Source organism: Centruroides vittatus, unplaced genomic scaffold (genome assembly GCF_030686945.1).
Source record: "Centruroides vittatus isolate TY-2023 unplaced genomic scaffold, ASM3068694v2 scaffold_373, whole genome shotgun sequence".
In the NCBI taxonomy this organism is placed as follows: Eukaryota; Metazoa; Arthropoda; class Arachnida; order Scorpiones; family Buthidae; genus Centruroides; species Centruroides vittatus.
Window position 1 is genome coordinate 1 of NW_027122704.1, and position 13,711 is coordinate 13,711.

General features: G+C 33.2%; 1 protein-coding gene across 1 annotated transcript; it reads right to left on the reverse strand.

Annotated features, from left to right (window-relative positions):
• Positions 1-5,145: 5,145 nt before the first annotated feature.
• Positions 5,146-6,109, reverse strand: LOC136988641 (hydroxysteroid dehydrogenase-like protein 1). Its single transcript, XM_067286551.1, has one exon. It carries the CDS (start codon positions 6,079-6,081, stop codon positions 5,146-5,148), a length of 936 nt encoding a protein of 311 aa, XP_067142652.1. The 5' UTR covers positions 6,082-6,109.
• Between the last annotated feature and the right edge of the window lie 7,602 nt (positions 6,110-13,711).

The following is a 13,711-nucleotide window of genomic DNA, read 5'->3' on the forward strand; positions in this document are numbered from 1 at the left end:
AACGGCTACTCGCAGGTACCGATAACCAAAGAACACTACTCAGGCCTCGCAAATCAAATAACTTGAAATTTTGAAAAGGAAAACTCATCCATGAGCCAGAGAAAAGTCATCCATGACGCCATTTGAATTGCTAAACATTACTTAATGATGCAGGTAACCAGGTGGCAATTTGTCGTAGAAAATACCAGGCAGAAAAAATGAGAAATAGCGACAGATCACTAAAATAATTGAGAAAAAGCAACTAATTTAAAATCTAATTCGTCAAAGTCTGTTTTCATTCAAAAAAAGTTATTTGTTTGTATGAAATCGAAGTATGGTTTGGTTTCGGCAACGCGACAAGTGGGCAATCTTTCGAGGGGATGCCTCTGGAGATGACATCCAATGGAAAATTATTAATGCGAAGAAAACCCGGAAAACTACGTGGTGAGTCCGTTGGCTAGGCGGGAACCCACGGCTAACTACGGGCGTTCTGTGATTATATTCACTTTGTCATTGGACTTACGAAATCTAACTTTAACGGTAAAAATAATAGCATGTTAAACTTGTTAATGTAGAATTCACAATTACAATCAACGAAATTTCGATACTTGGGCGACACTCGAATGACGTAAAATCACAGTGAAATCTGTTCAAGTTACAGTTGACAAGTTTAACGTGTTGGAAACGATACTGTCAATACGTTTTATTTACGAGCTTCTCATTTATACTTCGATTCTAATTCGCACTTCGTTTCTCAGTTCTCAAAAGTTCGAGAAGGATAAGCATTAAAATTGGATAAATACGGTAACAACGTCTTTTCAAAAGAGACTTATCACTATTTTCGCAAAATGTCAACAATCGATAAAGTGACAGTTGAAATAGTGAACCGTATCTAAACCCTGCAATCACTGTAAATTGTGTACATTGCTGAAGTGTAGACGGATTATACATACCAGTGGCGTGCGGTGACATTTGATAATAGGGAAGCTGTGTTTCTGTAAGAAGCCGACTTACAGGGGCAATCAATTAATTGCGCGTCAGGGCCCGTTCGTATTCGTTTGTTCGATAAGCCAGTGAAAACCGTATACTTCTTTAAATGTATTTTTTACAGATTATCCGACGTACTTAATAAATAAGAAAGTTCAATATAATTACCTCCGTTATTAGATTCAATAAATTCCCTATGGCCCCTAAATGCCAATTCTCGCTTTAAGAAAAAACATAACATCTACTAATTTAGATACATCTATTAATCGTAATTATCTCGTTATAATTTTCAATATTTATTTTATATTGTCTACCAAAGTTAAATTCTATTCTGCTTTGATTTCCGAATTGCTTGAATTTTACAAAATAATCGTCATTTGTCATAAATTTTATGGTCATAATGTCGAAATTTTTTTGTCGACGTATTTATATTTAATTTAGGCATTGATCTTTCTCTTTTAATAATGTTTTCTTTTTCATTATACGGTCTCGAGCCAAAACTTTTTTAAAATAAATTTTTGAATCACTAGCCACGATATAAGGGCTAAAATTAAAATTATAAAAAAAACTTACTTGGTAAAACAAAATGTGTGATGAATATACATGCCTAGTAAAAAAATTCTTCAATTGTACGAATATACTTTTAAAGAAACTTATAATTAAATATAACTTTGTGAAGAAACGTACATAAAAATAACAAAATATTTTTTACTTTTTAAATCTTAAAACAATCCACTTAGTGAAATAGCTCCCTATGAGTGGCTAATGAATGGAATCAGAGACGTCCTGGTAGGTGTGTGCGTGCCGAATCCCGAGGGTGCCGATACTGGCCAATGTCAAATGCCTCTCTTGTCGCATCACTAGTATATCTCAAAGGACGCGACTGGGTTGTTGTAGATTTTAAACGTTTCTCGCCATAGCTGTAAAAATCTAAATATGTTAAACTTAACAGATTGTCTGTCGTTCGTTTTCTAACTAATTCGTTTTAGGACCGAGTGTTCACGGAAATTTCCAAAATTTACAACTTTTCGGTCACTCTCATTGAACTGGAAAAATTTCTGTCTTTATTACATCTAATATTAAGAAGAGATCAGACCCCACTGTACTCGGCAAGAGATTGGTTCGGTTAAGCTTCTGTTTAAGTAAAATTTTGGCTCTTTCATCAGGATTTTATTTATGTTTCTAATTTCCTAATCGCTTAATTATTTAACTACTACTTAAGTAGAAATAAGTTAAAACCGGTTACTTTGTACTCGAATATCTGTAGTCTTAAGAAAGAAATGGAAAGAAATTTTTATGACAACCGATACATACATAGTAAATTTAAGGAAAATAAATTCTAGAGCTTTTTTTGTACCATTGTACGTCTCATTCATTAAATTTAGTTGTAAATGATGCTGTCAAAGAAACTGTTAATTTTTTAACACTACTAGAATTGTACACGTTTTTTCTGCATCCCCTTACAGATGGGACATACTAAATCGTAATATCACCAGTTTAACATTGAAATCCGTAAGTAATATAAGATGAGAGAGCGGAATAAACGCGGAGAAAATATATCAAATATTTTAATGGATTTTTTTAAAATTCCTGTCAACTATACAGAACTAAAAATAATAAACAAATATCAAGCAATGGGATCGGTTATTGTATACGTTAAAAACAATAATCTTTAAAAAATTGTAAAATTTTCTAAAAAATAAACGAGTTTTAAAAAACAACTCTTTTTCTTCCGATTTCGAAATGAGCGAAGAACTGAGATGGACACTTTAAAAATTAACAAATATTTCTCACTTTATTGTTCATTATCCATACGTTATTATCTAAATTATCCAAATGCATTTCACAAAATCGTTTGCCTCTTCAGTGGATATTACACCTTTACAACACTGTTACATTTATATTCTATCAAACTATCCCAGCATGCATCTACAGATAAACCAGTATTCAAATTGATAACATTTGCACAACTTTTGATGCAATAATGTTCAACGATGCGTCTCGTTACAATATTTTCTATTTTATACAATATTTTAATATTATTTTTATTTATGATACAATTCTTATTTTTACAATGTTGATGCCACGGAGATTCGGTTCTTTTTAATCGAATTGCCGCTTCATGCTCTTTAATACGCTGTTCAAGCTGTCTTCCTGTTTCGCCGACATAGATTTTACCTTCTGGACATGTACATATTAATTTGTAGACGACTCCCGCTATTTTCAAAGGGTCCTTTGAATGTCCTACCATTCCTCTATTCATCACACTTCCACCGTTGACCACCTATTCACTTCCTCCCGTGACCACTGCCCATGGTCCGAATTCCTTCAAATTCGAGGTGCATAGAGAAAAGAGATGTATCTTTAACACGTTGACAAACTTCCATATTAACGTCGAGACAAAGAAAATTGTACAGAATATACCAAAATAAGCCAAAATGCAACTTTGTTCTATGGCTTCGAACATGATTTAATTTGTCTTTCTAATGTGTCAAAAAAAACTTTGATATGTTTCGACCTTTAGTAACCAATTTGTGATATATAATTTTGTATCGAGTTTATATACACGTGTCGTAGATAAAAAGCAAAGATCTCAGCCTTGATCATTTAATTTGACAAAAATATTTATTAATACTATGATATTAAGTATGGGAAGTTTTAAGTTTAATTTAAAGCTTACATCAGCATTATTCTCCTGATAAAATCTGTTATTTTTGTAATCACATTCTCTATAAGCAGATTATAGTCTACATCATCAATCAAGCAGTTAATGAGTTAACACATGTTTACATATCTCGCAAACTTCTCTAATTTTAACATTTATGTCTTCTTTATATAGAATATGTAAGCCTACTGTGGATGAAACGGAATCGAATTAGGGCAAACTAAATGAAAATTTAATTTATCAGCTTTCATTTCTCATCTCTCCGCTTATGAATCGTTAAAACTGCAAATTAAGTATGGGATGAACCACTTGAATTTCTTCTTTAAATAATTAACATTAGAGATAATTAATAAATCGGGTTAATTAGAGGTAAATTTGCGTTTTCTTTTTGTAATAAAAATTGACATAGGAATATAGAATTGTCATTTAAAGTACGTTTATTTAGTGGCTCACTCGGGATTTAATCTTGGAGGGAGGTCACATAAGGAGGGAATTTCATTGAATTCTAAGCTTAAACCACCGTTAATTCGTAAGTAGCATAGAAATATAAGACACGTACAATGTTAATTTTAATTAAGAAAAGATTTTTGGATGATTTTCTAGTGTTTGTTTACGTTTTTCTTTGGAGGATGCCATCAACCCTTTTCCTCTTCTGGCTGCGCCACTGTGTACAGTATATAGTACTACAACATATGTAAATATAACTTGCTTCATTAGATTAATTATTTCAGTAAATTTATATTTTTCTTCATTATCAACTTGTAACAAACTACTTTAAAATGATCACTCAGTTACAGCATTAGTATTAAAATAATTGTCGGTTTTCGATACAAAATTAATAAGAATTTTAAAGTCGTCGATGTAATATTTATATCACTTAATCATAATTTTAATTAAAATAAAACTATTTTAATCAATTAATCCATTTAAATATATTAATTAACGGTATTTATTTCCCTATAATTTACTCTCAGATTCGAATAAGTTCGATTTGAAGAAAATAATTAAATAAAAATACTACAAGATATTACTGAGCCAATATCCAGTGGTATAATCAGTAAGGCCTATAGTCAAAACAGCATTTTTTACAAGCCGATCTCTATCGACACTAAAGAATTTCAACACTATTTTAATTTATATAACACCGTTTGTGAGTTAAGGAAGGACTGACGGACAAAGAGATGACAATAGAAATTAAGGCTCAATGAAAGGAATTGAACAGCCTTACAACTGTGAGTGTATTTGGTAACATCAAATAAACTGTGAACTGTTTTAATTTCTGCAGTGTTTTTATCCTAACATTTAAAAATTTTAGGATAATTGAAAATTGTTCGACATTTTGTTTATATCTTCAACAAATGTCTGTTGAATCTATAGGCCTAAGTGTTGCTATAAAACATTTCTCGTTTCCCTACATAAAAATTTATATTTAAAATATATTGTAATAATAATCCATAATAAAAATCAAAAAATTGGTGATTAAGAAAAATTTGTTTAATTAATATATTTATATTTTATAATGACTTTTTAAACAAACGTGCAACTTTAAACATAAAACGTGCCCAGAAAATATTGACAATTTTGAATGCAGCATACCAAATGATGTCACAAAACCAATTACCGCTTGTATGATTCGTAAGATTGATTGTTCTTACGGCATTTCTGACGTATTTATCTCTATCGAGGATTAATATTTTATACAACTCGATATGTTTCACACCCATTGTGCGTTCCTGAGTCATTCTAGTCCAAACCGCAAAAGGAGTAACAGATTGAAAACTCACATTTTTCCATTTATATTCGTAAGACAATGCTCGAGTGAAACGATCGGAAAACGCTTTACTCGCCGAATACACGCTTAAAAATGGCAAAGGTATTACGGAGCCCGCTGACGAAACAGTAACGACGGCGGCCCTTTTTCTAGATAACATCGAAGGTAAAAACAATCGAGTCATGTGAACCACCGCTTTGATGTGCAATTGTAACATTAAATTCACATTCCTGTCGCTCTCGTCTAACATAAGACACGGAACGTCACCCACAACACCGGCACAGTTGACTAAAATGCCAACATCCGTATCCTTCAGACTGTTGAAGACGTATTCGTAGGCATTATCGTGGCTGAGATCGGCCTGAATGTAGCGACATTCTACTCCGTATTGTGTTGTAATTTCTTCGGCGGCAGCCTTCAGAGCCTTCAATCCGCTGCTTACGATTACAATGTGTAAACCTCGTTTGGCCAGTTCGTTAGCGTAGCCTCTTCCTATTCCCGAACTTCCTCCCGTGACCACGGCCCACGGTCCGAATTCCTTCAAATCCGAAGTGCATAGAGAGAAGAGATGTATCCTTAGCACGTTGACAAACTTCCATATTAACGTCGAGACAAAGAGAATTGTACAGAATATCCCAAAATATGCCAAAATGCAATTTTGTTCTATGGCTTCGAACATGATTTAATTTGTCTTTCTGATGTATCGGAACAGATTTTGATCCGTTTCCACGTTTAGTAACTAATCTGTGATATATAATTTTGTATCGAGTTTATTCGTGTGTCGAGGATAAATACCAAAGATCGCAGCCTTGATTATTTAATTTGACAAAAATATTTATTAATACTATGATATCAAGTGTAGGAAGTTTAAAGTTCAATATAAAGCTAATATCAGCAATATTCGCCTGATTAAATCTCTTATTTTTGTAACCACTGAGAACGGGTTTGTAGGCAAATGAACAAATTTGTTGTCCTTCCAATCCGACGTTCACCTTAGTCCAAGAACTACTCAGAAGACAATATGAATTGACGCTATCTTCTTATATGCATTTCGGATCGGAGTTTGTATCGATTCCTGCTCAGTCTACAGATAATAAAACACTTTTTAAAATTTAGTTATTAAAATACGTAAATTTTAAAAAACAAATAAACCTACATAGGTGTATTTTGCGACAGTTTTGATGTTTCTTAGTGACTACAATTACAGTCACTGTATAGAACCCGATCTGAATAATGGATTCCGTTTCGCCGGTTCGTCACACAGAACTGGAACAACGAAATATCGTAACAAAAAAAAGAACTTTAATCTGTAATTCCGCTTTCGAGCTCCACCACTTCACCCGCCTTCCTCTTTCTATCGTCCTACTCCATACCCTGTGTCGTGGTCGAAATTGCGAGACGGGCGATCCCCACCTCTTTAATTGTAACGTATTTCTGTAAAAATTAAATATTGTGTGTATGTAGTATAGTCGATTATCTGTAGTAAAATGCTCCTTGTAATAGAAAAGAAGGAATGTATCGTGACAAACCAATCTGTATAGTAAAGATGATCGTATGTGTCGGTGGGAGGTGTAAAGGACCGCTTTTGACAGAGCAGGAGTAAAAGCAACACGACCTTGTTAATTGGTCCCACTCGGCGTCTTGTCTGTAAACAGTCGGGAAGACAAAGGGTGTAGCGTCTCTGTTTTTGGGACTTGTGTGTGGGCAGCATTATGTTTACAACATGGTAGCCTGCTAGTAAAGATGTAAATAAGAGGTGGACGTTTCGGTAAGCTGTTTCGTCGGGAGCAGGGCCGACGTTTTTGGAAGCTGCTGAGGAAAGAAGAATTCTGATTGATCGTAAGTGGCCGTCCAAAAACTCCTTAAATAGCAAGTGTGGCGAGAGAAAGGGCGAGAAGGGCAAGAGACTAATAATACGGTAGTCTCAGACACTTGGATAACCCGCTGAACGTAGAGAGAGAGTGTGTGTCCTCCTCTGGTAACGGTCTCAGGGATGGGTAAGTGCAGAGACTGGGCGGGCCGTATAGTTGAGCCAACTCCACAAACCGACCGAAGTTTCCCCAGAGTATAATATTGTAGTTCCCGAAGGCTAAGCTGATACGTAAGACACCACCCGTTGTTGTCTTGTAAATATTATGTTTATAAACTAGTGTATTCTACCTACTGTAAATAAACTGTAAAAAGTGTACAATTTGAGTGTGGAGGTGTACTTCCATCGAACCGGAATTAACTATCGGATCGTGACACAGACGGAACCCAACTCAACGAGACGGAGTTTGGGAGATATCAACACGAGATCGTCCTTTGGATTTTCACTCCCTGATTATCCCTTTTCCCGCCTTTACACTCTACTTTTTAAGGCTCTTTGTCTACATTTTCTTATTACCCTTTACGACCGCATGTGAATGGATTGCACATGGACCGACAAAACCGCAGTTGAGGGAGGACAAGGAGGTCCGATTCACTACAGTCGCAATCATCCCGCATTGCATTGCGTAACACTGTTCTGTAATTTTGATATGTAACGTCACTACATTTGTCATCTATCAACATTATGTTTTTGGGCTTCAATTTCAAAACATTGTAAATTTATAAATTCCCACTCTTGTCCGTCCGGCAGTCTTTTCTTAATCTCCAGAACGAAGTTAGATAAGTGAATGCAGAGACCAGATATGAAAACAGTACGAGCAGGAAGCCCTTATTAACTATGTGCAAACCTCTGGTTCATCCGGAAGTCAGGTTACTTTAATTCAAATATTTTCTCTAAAAGAAGTTACATAGATGACCGGCATGACTCTATTGCTAGCAGGAAAAGTATGATGCTCACGGGCAAGACACTGCTAATTTGAAGATAAAGAACATGTACTTTAAATTAAATTGAAAAATATGATTAATAATTGCAATCCGGCATTGTGACAATTTGACAATAAATAATTACTCGTTATGCTTTTAAAATTTCTTAACCATACATATATTTTTTAAAATAATATTTTGTGCTTTTTATCTGTTATTAATATTTCCCTTTACTTATTTCCATTTATTATTTTGCTAACGTCTCCTGTAATTTATTCTTTGAAATCACTTCTTTTTCTTTTAATATTAAGTGAGTTAATTGCTTTATATATTTTTAGTATTATTAAAGAAGTTTCTTTGTATATTGGAGCGTTAAAAGATATTCCTAATTTTAACATATTTAGTAAGTCATCCGAAATTATATTATCAGTTATATTTAAAATTACCTCAGTTCTGATCTTTTCTTTCATTTAAAGTTGAATATCTAAATAGCTTGTGCAGTTTCACAGTTTTCCTACTTTGATATGCTTCATTCTCAATGAATTCTCTATTGCTTTCCTTATACTTTTTTCTTATTCATATCCAGCGTAGGTGCATTACTCCTATCCGTTTTCTCTTATATTTAATTTCTAATTGTAAAGTCTGTTCTTCGACTCTTCATACGTCATAACGCTGGATATAAAACGTATTGACGGCTCCGAATGAGACGATTGCGACCTTCAAAAGCTGTAGAACTTACTCATGTCCTTCCAATCCGATATTCACCTGAGGTCAACAACGCCACAAAAGACAATTTGAATTTACATATTTGAAATAATTAAAAATAAAAATCAAAGGAAATAAGAAAAATCAAAACTGTCACAGAGCACACCTATGTAAGATTATTTGTTTTTGAAATTTTACGGGTTTTAGTAACTGTGAATATAAAAAACAGTATTTTTATTATCTGTAGACCGATAACGAATCGTTACAAACTTCGATTCGAAATGCATTTAAATAAAGCTCTGTAAATTCATATTGTCTTCTGGTCGGTTCTTGATTTCTGGTGAACGTCGGATTTGGACACAACACATTTGTTTATTTGCCTCAACCTGTTTTTTGGCTGTTACAAAAATAAGAGTTTAGTTTCTTTTATTACATTCACTTAATTGTATTATGAAAAATACACGATAAATGATGTTCGATCTAATCCGATTTGCTGAAGATAAAATTCTTTAAACTTTGAAACGTTGTAAAAGTTGTAAACGTTGTAAAAACGTTGTAAAAAAGTTAAAAATTAAATGAGCAGCCATTCCAATTGCAGAAATACTTTTAATAAACCAATGATACCTCTAAATGCATTTCGCCTTCGTATCTAGAAGACTTCCTCGGAAGTGATAGTGGCAACTATACAGTTTTGGGATCTAAAAAACATCACGTGATACCCTTCGCATTCTGCGAAGTTACATTTGTATCCTGGACGAAAACCATTCACCAGGCTGCCAGCAACACACCCGTATTTAAATTTATAACATTGTTATGCATAACTATCGCGAAGTGTTCGTTTATTTTTCTTTCGAGAGTATTTTTCTCACGATAAACAAATTTAACATCGTTGACATCAATTTTACAATTGTTAACCTTTCAATGGCAATAAACTAGAGAGTTATTATTTTCTAATCTTATCGAATGTTCTGAGAATCTCTTCTATAATTCTGTTTTAGTTTCCCCAATGTAAAAACTTGGAATATTACATGTAGTATATAGACGTACTGTACACCTTTTTCTTCTAAAATATTCTTTTTTATTGTTGTTTTTACGACCATCGGATTTGACTACCTATTATTTTGAGATGAACAAATTTAATTTGATTATTTTGCCTAAGGATTTTATTATATTTTTGGTATACTCCTTTAATATAGAAAAATGATATGTACTGTTTAATTTCATGTTTGTTGTTCACTTTATATCTATCCTTTATAACTTTCTCGCAGTGGCGTGCCGTCATTGGAAGCGGTGGAAGCGCCGCATCCCCCTTCCAATGACCTTCCCTTGTATTTTCTAAAATTAAAATTTTCATATTTTAACGTACTTTGAATTAATTAAAATTAATATTTTGTTATAACAGCATTATGTATCTTATTAAAAAATTTTATACTATATGTGAAAAAAACGATAAGATTGCTATTGTATATTCGAATGTCAGTGGCAGAATGGAATCTCTTCCCAGACAGCTTTCAAGGCGAGGATAACTGAATGGTGTAAAGCAGCCACAGGGCATTGGCGCATATGCTTTACAGAGCACCAACCTCAGCCGGTTTAGCTGGTGGAAACTACACACGTGTAACGCTTCCAACGATTCTATCCCTTAGCCACTGAGTAGGGAGCTATCTGACTAAGTGAATTGTTTAAGATTTAAAAAATAAAAAGTATTCAATGTTATTTTTATGTACATTTTTGTACATTTGTACATTATGTACGTTTTATTGCAAAGTTATATTTAATTACAGTATAATTAAAAGAAAATTATAATTATATTGACAGATTTTCAGACAAAATCTTTAAAATTTTTATCACTCTTAGATGTTTTTCATAATATTGAAATTATTAACAATTTTTCCGAGCGTGTTTTAATTCTTTAAATTATGTAAATTTTATGGGAAATTTTTTGATTTATCTAAATTACGTAGAGAATCGCAGTATTATATTCGTGTCCAGACTATATTGACAAGTGAGTTACTTGTCATTATAATATGTTTTATGTTTAAATTATAATTAATGTCGATCCGAACAAAGACGTAATAAAATAATTATATGATTTAATATCATTAATGTTTACGGTACCATTTACCGGTGGGTCTGCTGAGCGCAGTTTTTCGACCACGAAGCAAATTCATACATTGGCCAGGAACACTCGGTCGGAGGAAAAATTGTCATCGCTGGCGTTGCTTTCGATAGAAAAAGTGCTTTTAAATACGTCGATGGAGTCGACGACCAGCGACTTTTATGATAAAGTAATTAACGACTTTTCGGAAAAAATCGCCGAATAGAGTTATATATTAGTTTAAAAAAATTTAAAAAAGTTTTTCTATCATTGTTTGTATCGTATTAATTTGTATTATGTATGTATTATTTGTATTTTAAAACTAAAATACATAAATTGTTTATTTTTGTCATTTCCAGTATTTGTTTAAAACTTTTATGGAAATGTCATGTACCGGACAGGTCTGACCCGTCACGAAAGACGCGAAAAAACGGTTAATTTAGAGAAAAATTATTAGTTTAAAAAAACATAGGTAAAAGTCGCTTGTAGTCGAACACCCATTGTTTATATCAAACTGCCAGGCAGAAACCATAAATTGTGGAAGGAAGTCGTCCTATGATCGGTGAAAGATCGAATTTATCTTTGATTTTGACTTTTCTCACTTTCCAGGTAAGAGTCTCGTTACGTTTAGTAACCAGGGACCACCACTAGGGAAGCGTAATTGAGGGAGAACGACCAATCAAAATGGATTAAAGAAAGAACGGAGATTGATATAATTTCCGACAATCGAGGACACCTGGCACTCGGTTAACGTTCCGAATAACCAAAACGCCGGGTGTCAACGCGCAAAAAAAAAAAAAAAAAAAAAAAAAAAAAAAAAACAATTTCTCGTCTATTGTGCCAACCTGTAACCCGTGCCACTTCGGACTTAGACCGTGTCCCCGACTCCAACGGACAAAGCCTCCCCGTGCCTTACGGACTCGTCAACGCCACTTTCCCGGAGCCATCTTCGATCGACCATCAAAGAACCACATCGACGCTCAGGACGTCCGAACGGCCGATTGTCCTAAAGCAAACTATTTTGTACATAGTGTATGTTTATTTTATGTTAAAATAAACGGTTTTTGTCAGATACTTGTCGTCTTTGTCTCTACAGCCACCAACCTATGTACGAATGGACCCTAGACCATTACTGACACGCATATCTCAATTAAATTGCCCTGAAGTCGGCTTCTTACAGAAACACAGGCTTCCCTATCATCAAATTATGGACTCACTGGCTTCGCACACTACTAACTAACCTTACTTTCACACGAAACAAAAACATCACATAAATATATTCGAATTTCAGATTTTTCTTATAAACGTGAACGTCGCAAAAAAAGTTTATAGAGCTTATAACTTTAATTCAGATAAAGTTAATATTTCAACACTACCTTAAAACTTCACTTACTAAAAACTCACTTTATGTAATTGAAGGTTTATAGCTTCAATTTTAAAGGGTCTTCACATGAATGGCCCTAAATATCTTTATCGCTCACTTCAATGACTTTTTTGTTACATTATTGTCTCATTTCTCATTAAAAAATATTAAAAAATAGAACTAATAATACTTATATAAATGATATTCAGTTACGTGTTATGAGAATAGATAATTTATCAGATTTGTAAATAAATCTGAGACTGTTTTATCTACGCCATCGATAAACTCGCTTATATAATACAGCATTGCAAAAACCTAAATAATCTCATCTAAAAAGAATCATCGAAAATACAAGACAGTCATTTGTAAAATCTGTTGCTATCACAGCTATTTGAATAATTTAAAAATTAAAACAAATTATTAAAAAGATCGCGATATCCACCATTTGAGAAACGGAAGTTGTTTCTTCTTAATTCCCACTTACCTTTGTACATTATAGGTGAGTCGATTGCTAGTTTTATTGACCTATTTATTTTTTATTTTTCTTTTAGAATATAATTAAGTTTGAATTATTCGGTTTTTCGTTCCATTCATATTTCCAATTTATCGTTATTGAATATTAATAACTACTTAATCTTTTATTCCAATTTGTGCTCAGACCTTCTCGTCAGACTTATTACGAAGTATCACTTTGATTTCCATCGTTTTTTTCCACTTTGTCTTATCTCCATCAGGACCTGCTAATAGATAAAACTCTACAATTAATCAAAATGTTTGAATATTTCGATATATAAATCCTTATAGTAAAAATTCCGAATTATAAACTTATTGTCATAACTGTGTATGCCCCCACCGCAAATAAGCAAGTATTCTTTAAATTATTAATAGATTTTTTATATTTTTAACTCATTAAGACATTTTAAAATTATTATGTGCGATGACTTCAACCTATCTAATGTGTTCTGGTCAATCTCCGGTCGAAATTATTGCTCAATTGACACATGAAAACTATTTTATCAATAAAATCTATCATTTTTTTTTAAATTTCACACAAAAAGTTTTATATCCTGCTATTAATAACTCCTTTCCGGACGTGGCTTCTATTAATAATGGCCAGCTCAGCATTATTCCTATTCATACTATTCATGGGTTTCAATCGGATCATATTGCTATCTGTTCGGAAATCACGATTGATAAAAAATTACCCAAACCTAAGCAGTGGGTTAGATTGCCTTTATGAAATCTATTTAATCGTAAAGAAGTTGCTAACTATATTTGTTTAATACACTGGACATTTCTGGAAGCTCCGTATTTACCCATTAATACTATTACTGACACAATATATTCATG

Coding starts and splice junctions, on each gene's coding strand:
- LOC136988641 (XM_067286551.1), bottom strand. CDS start 6,081: ATGTTCGAAGCCATAGAACAAAATTGCATTTTGGCATATTTTGGGATA.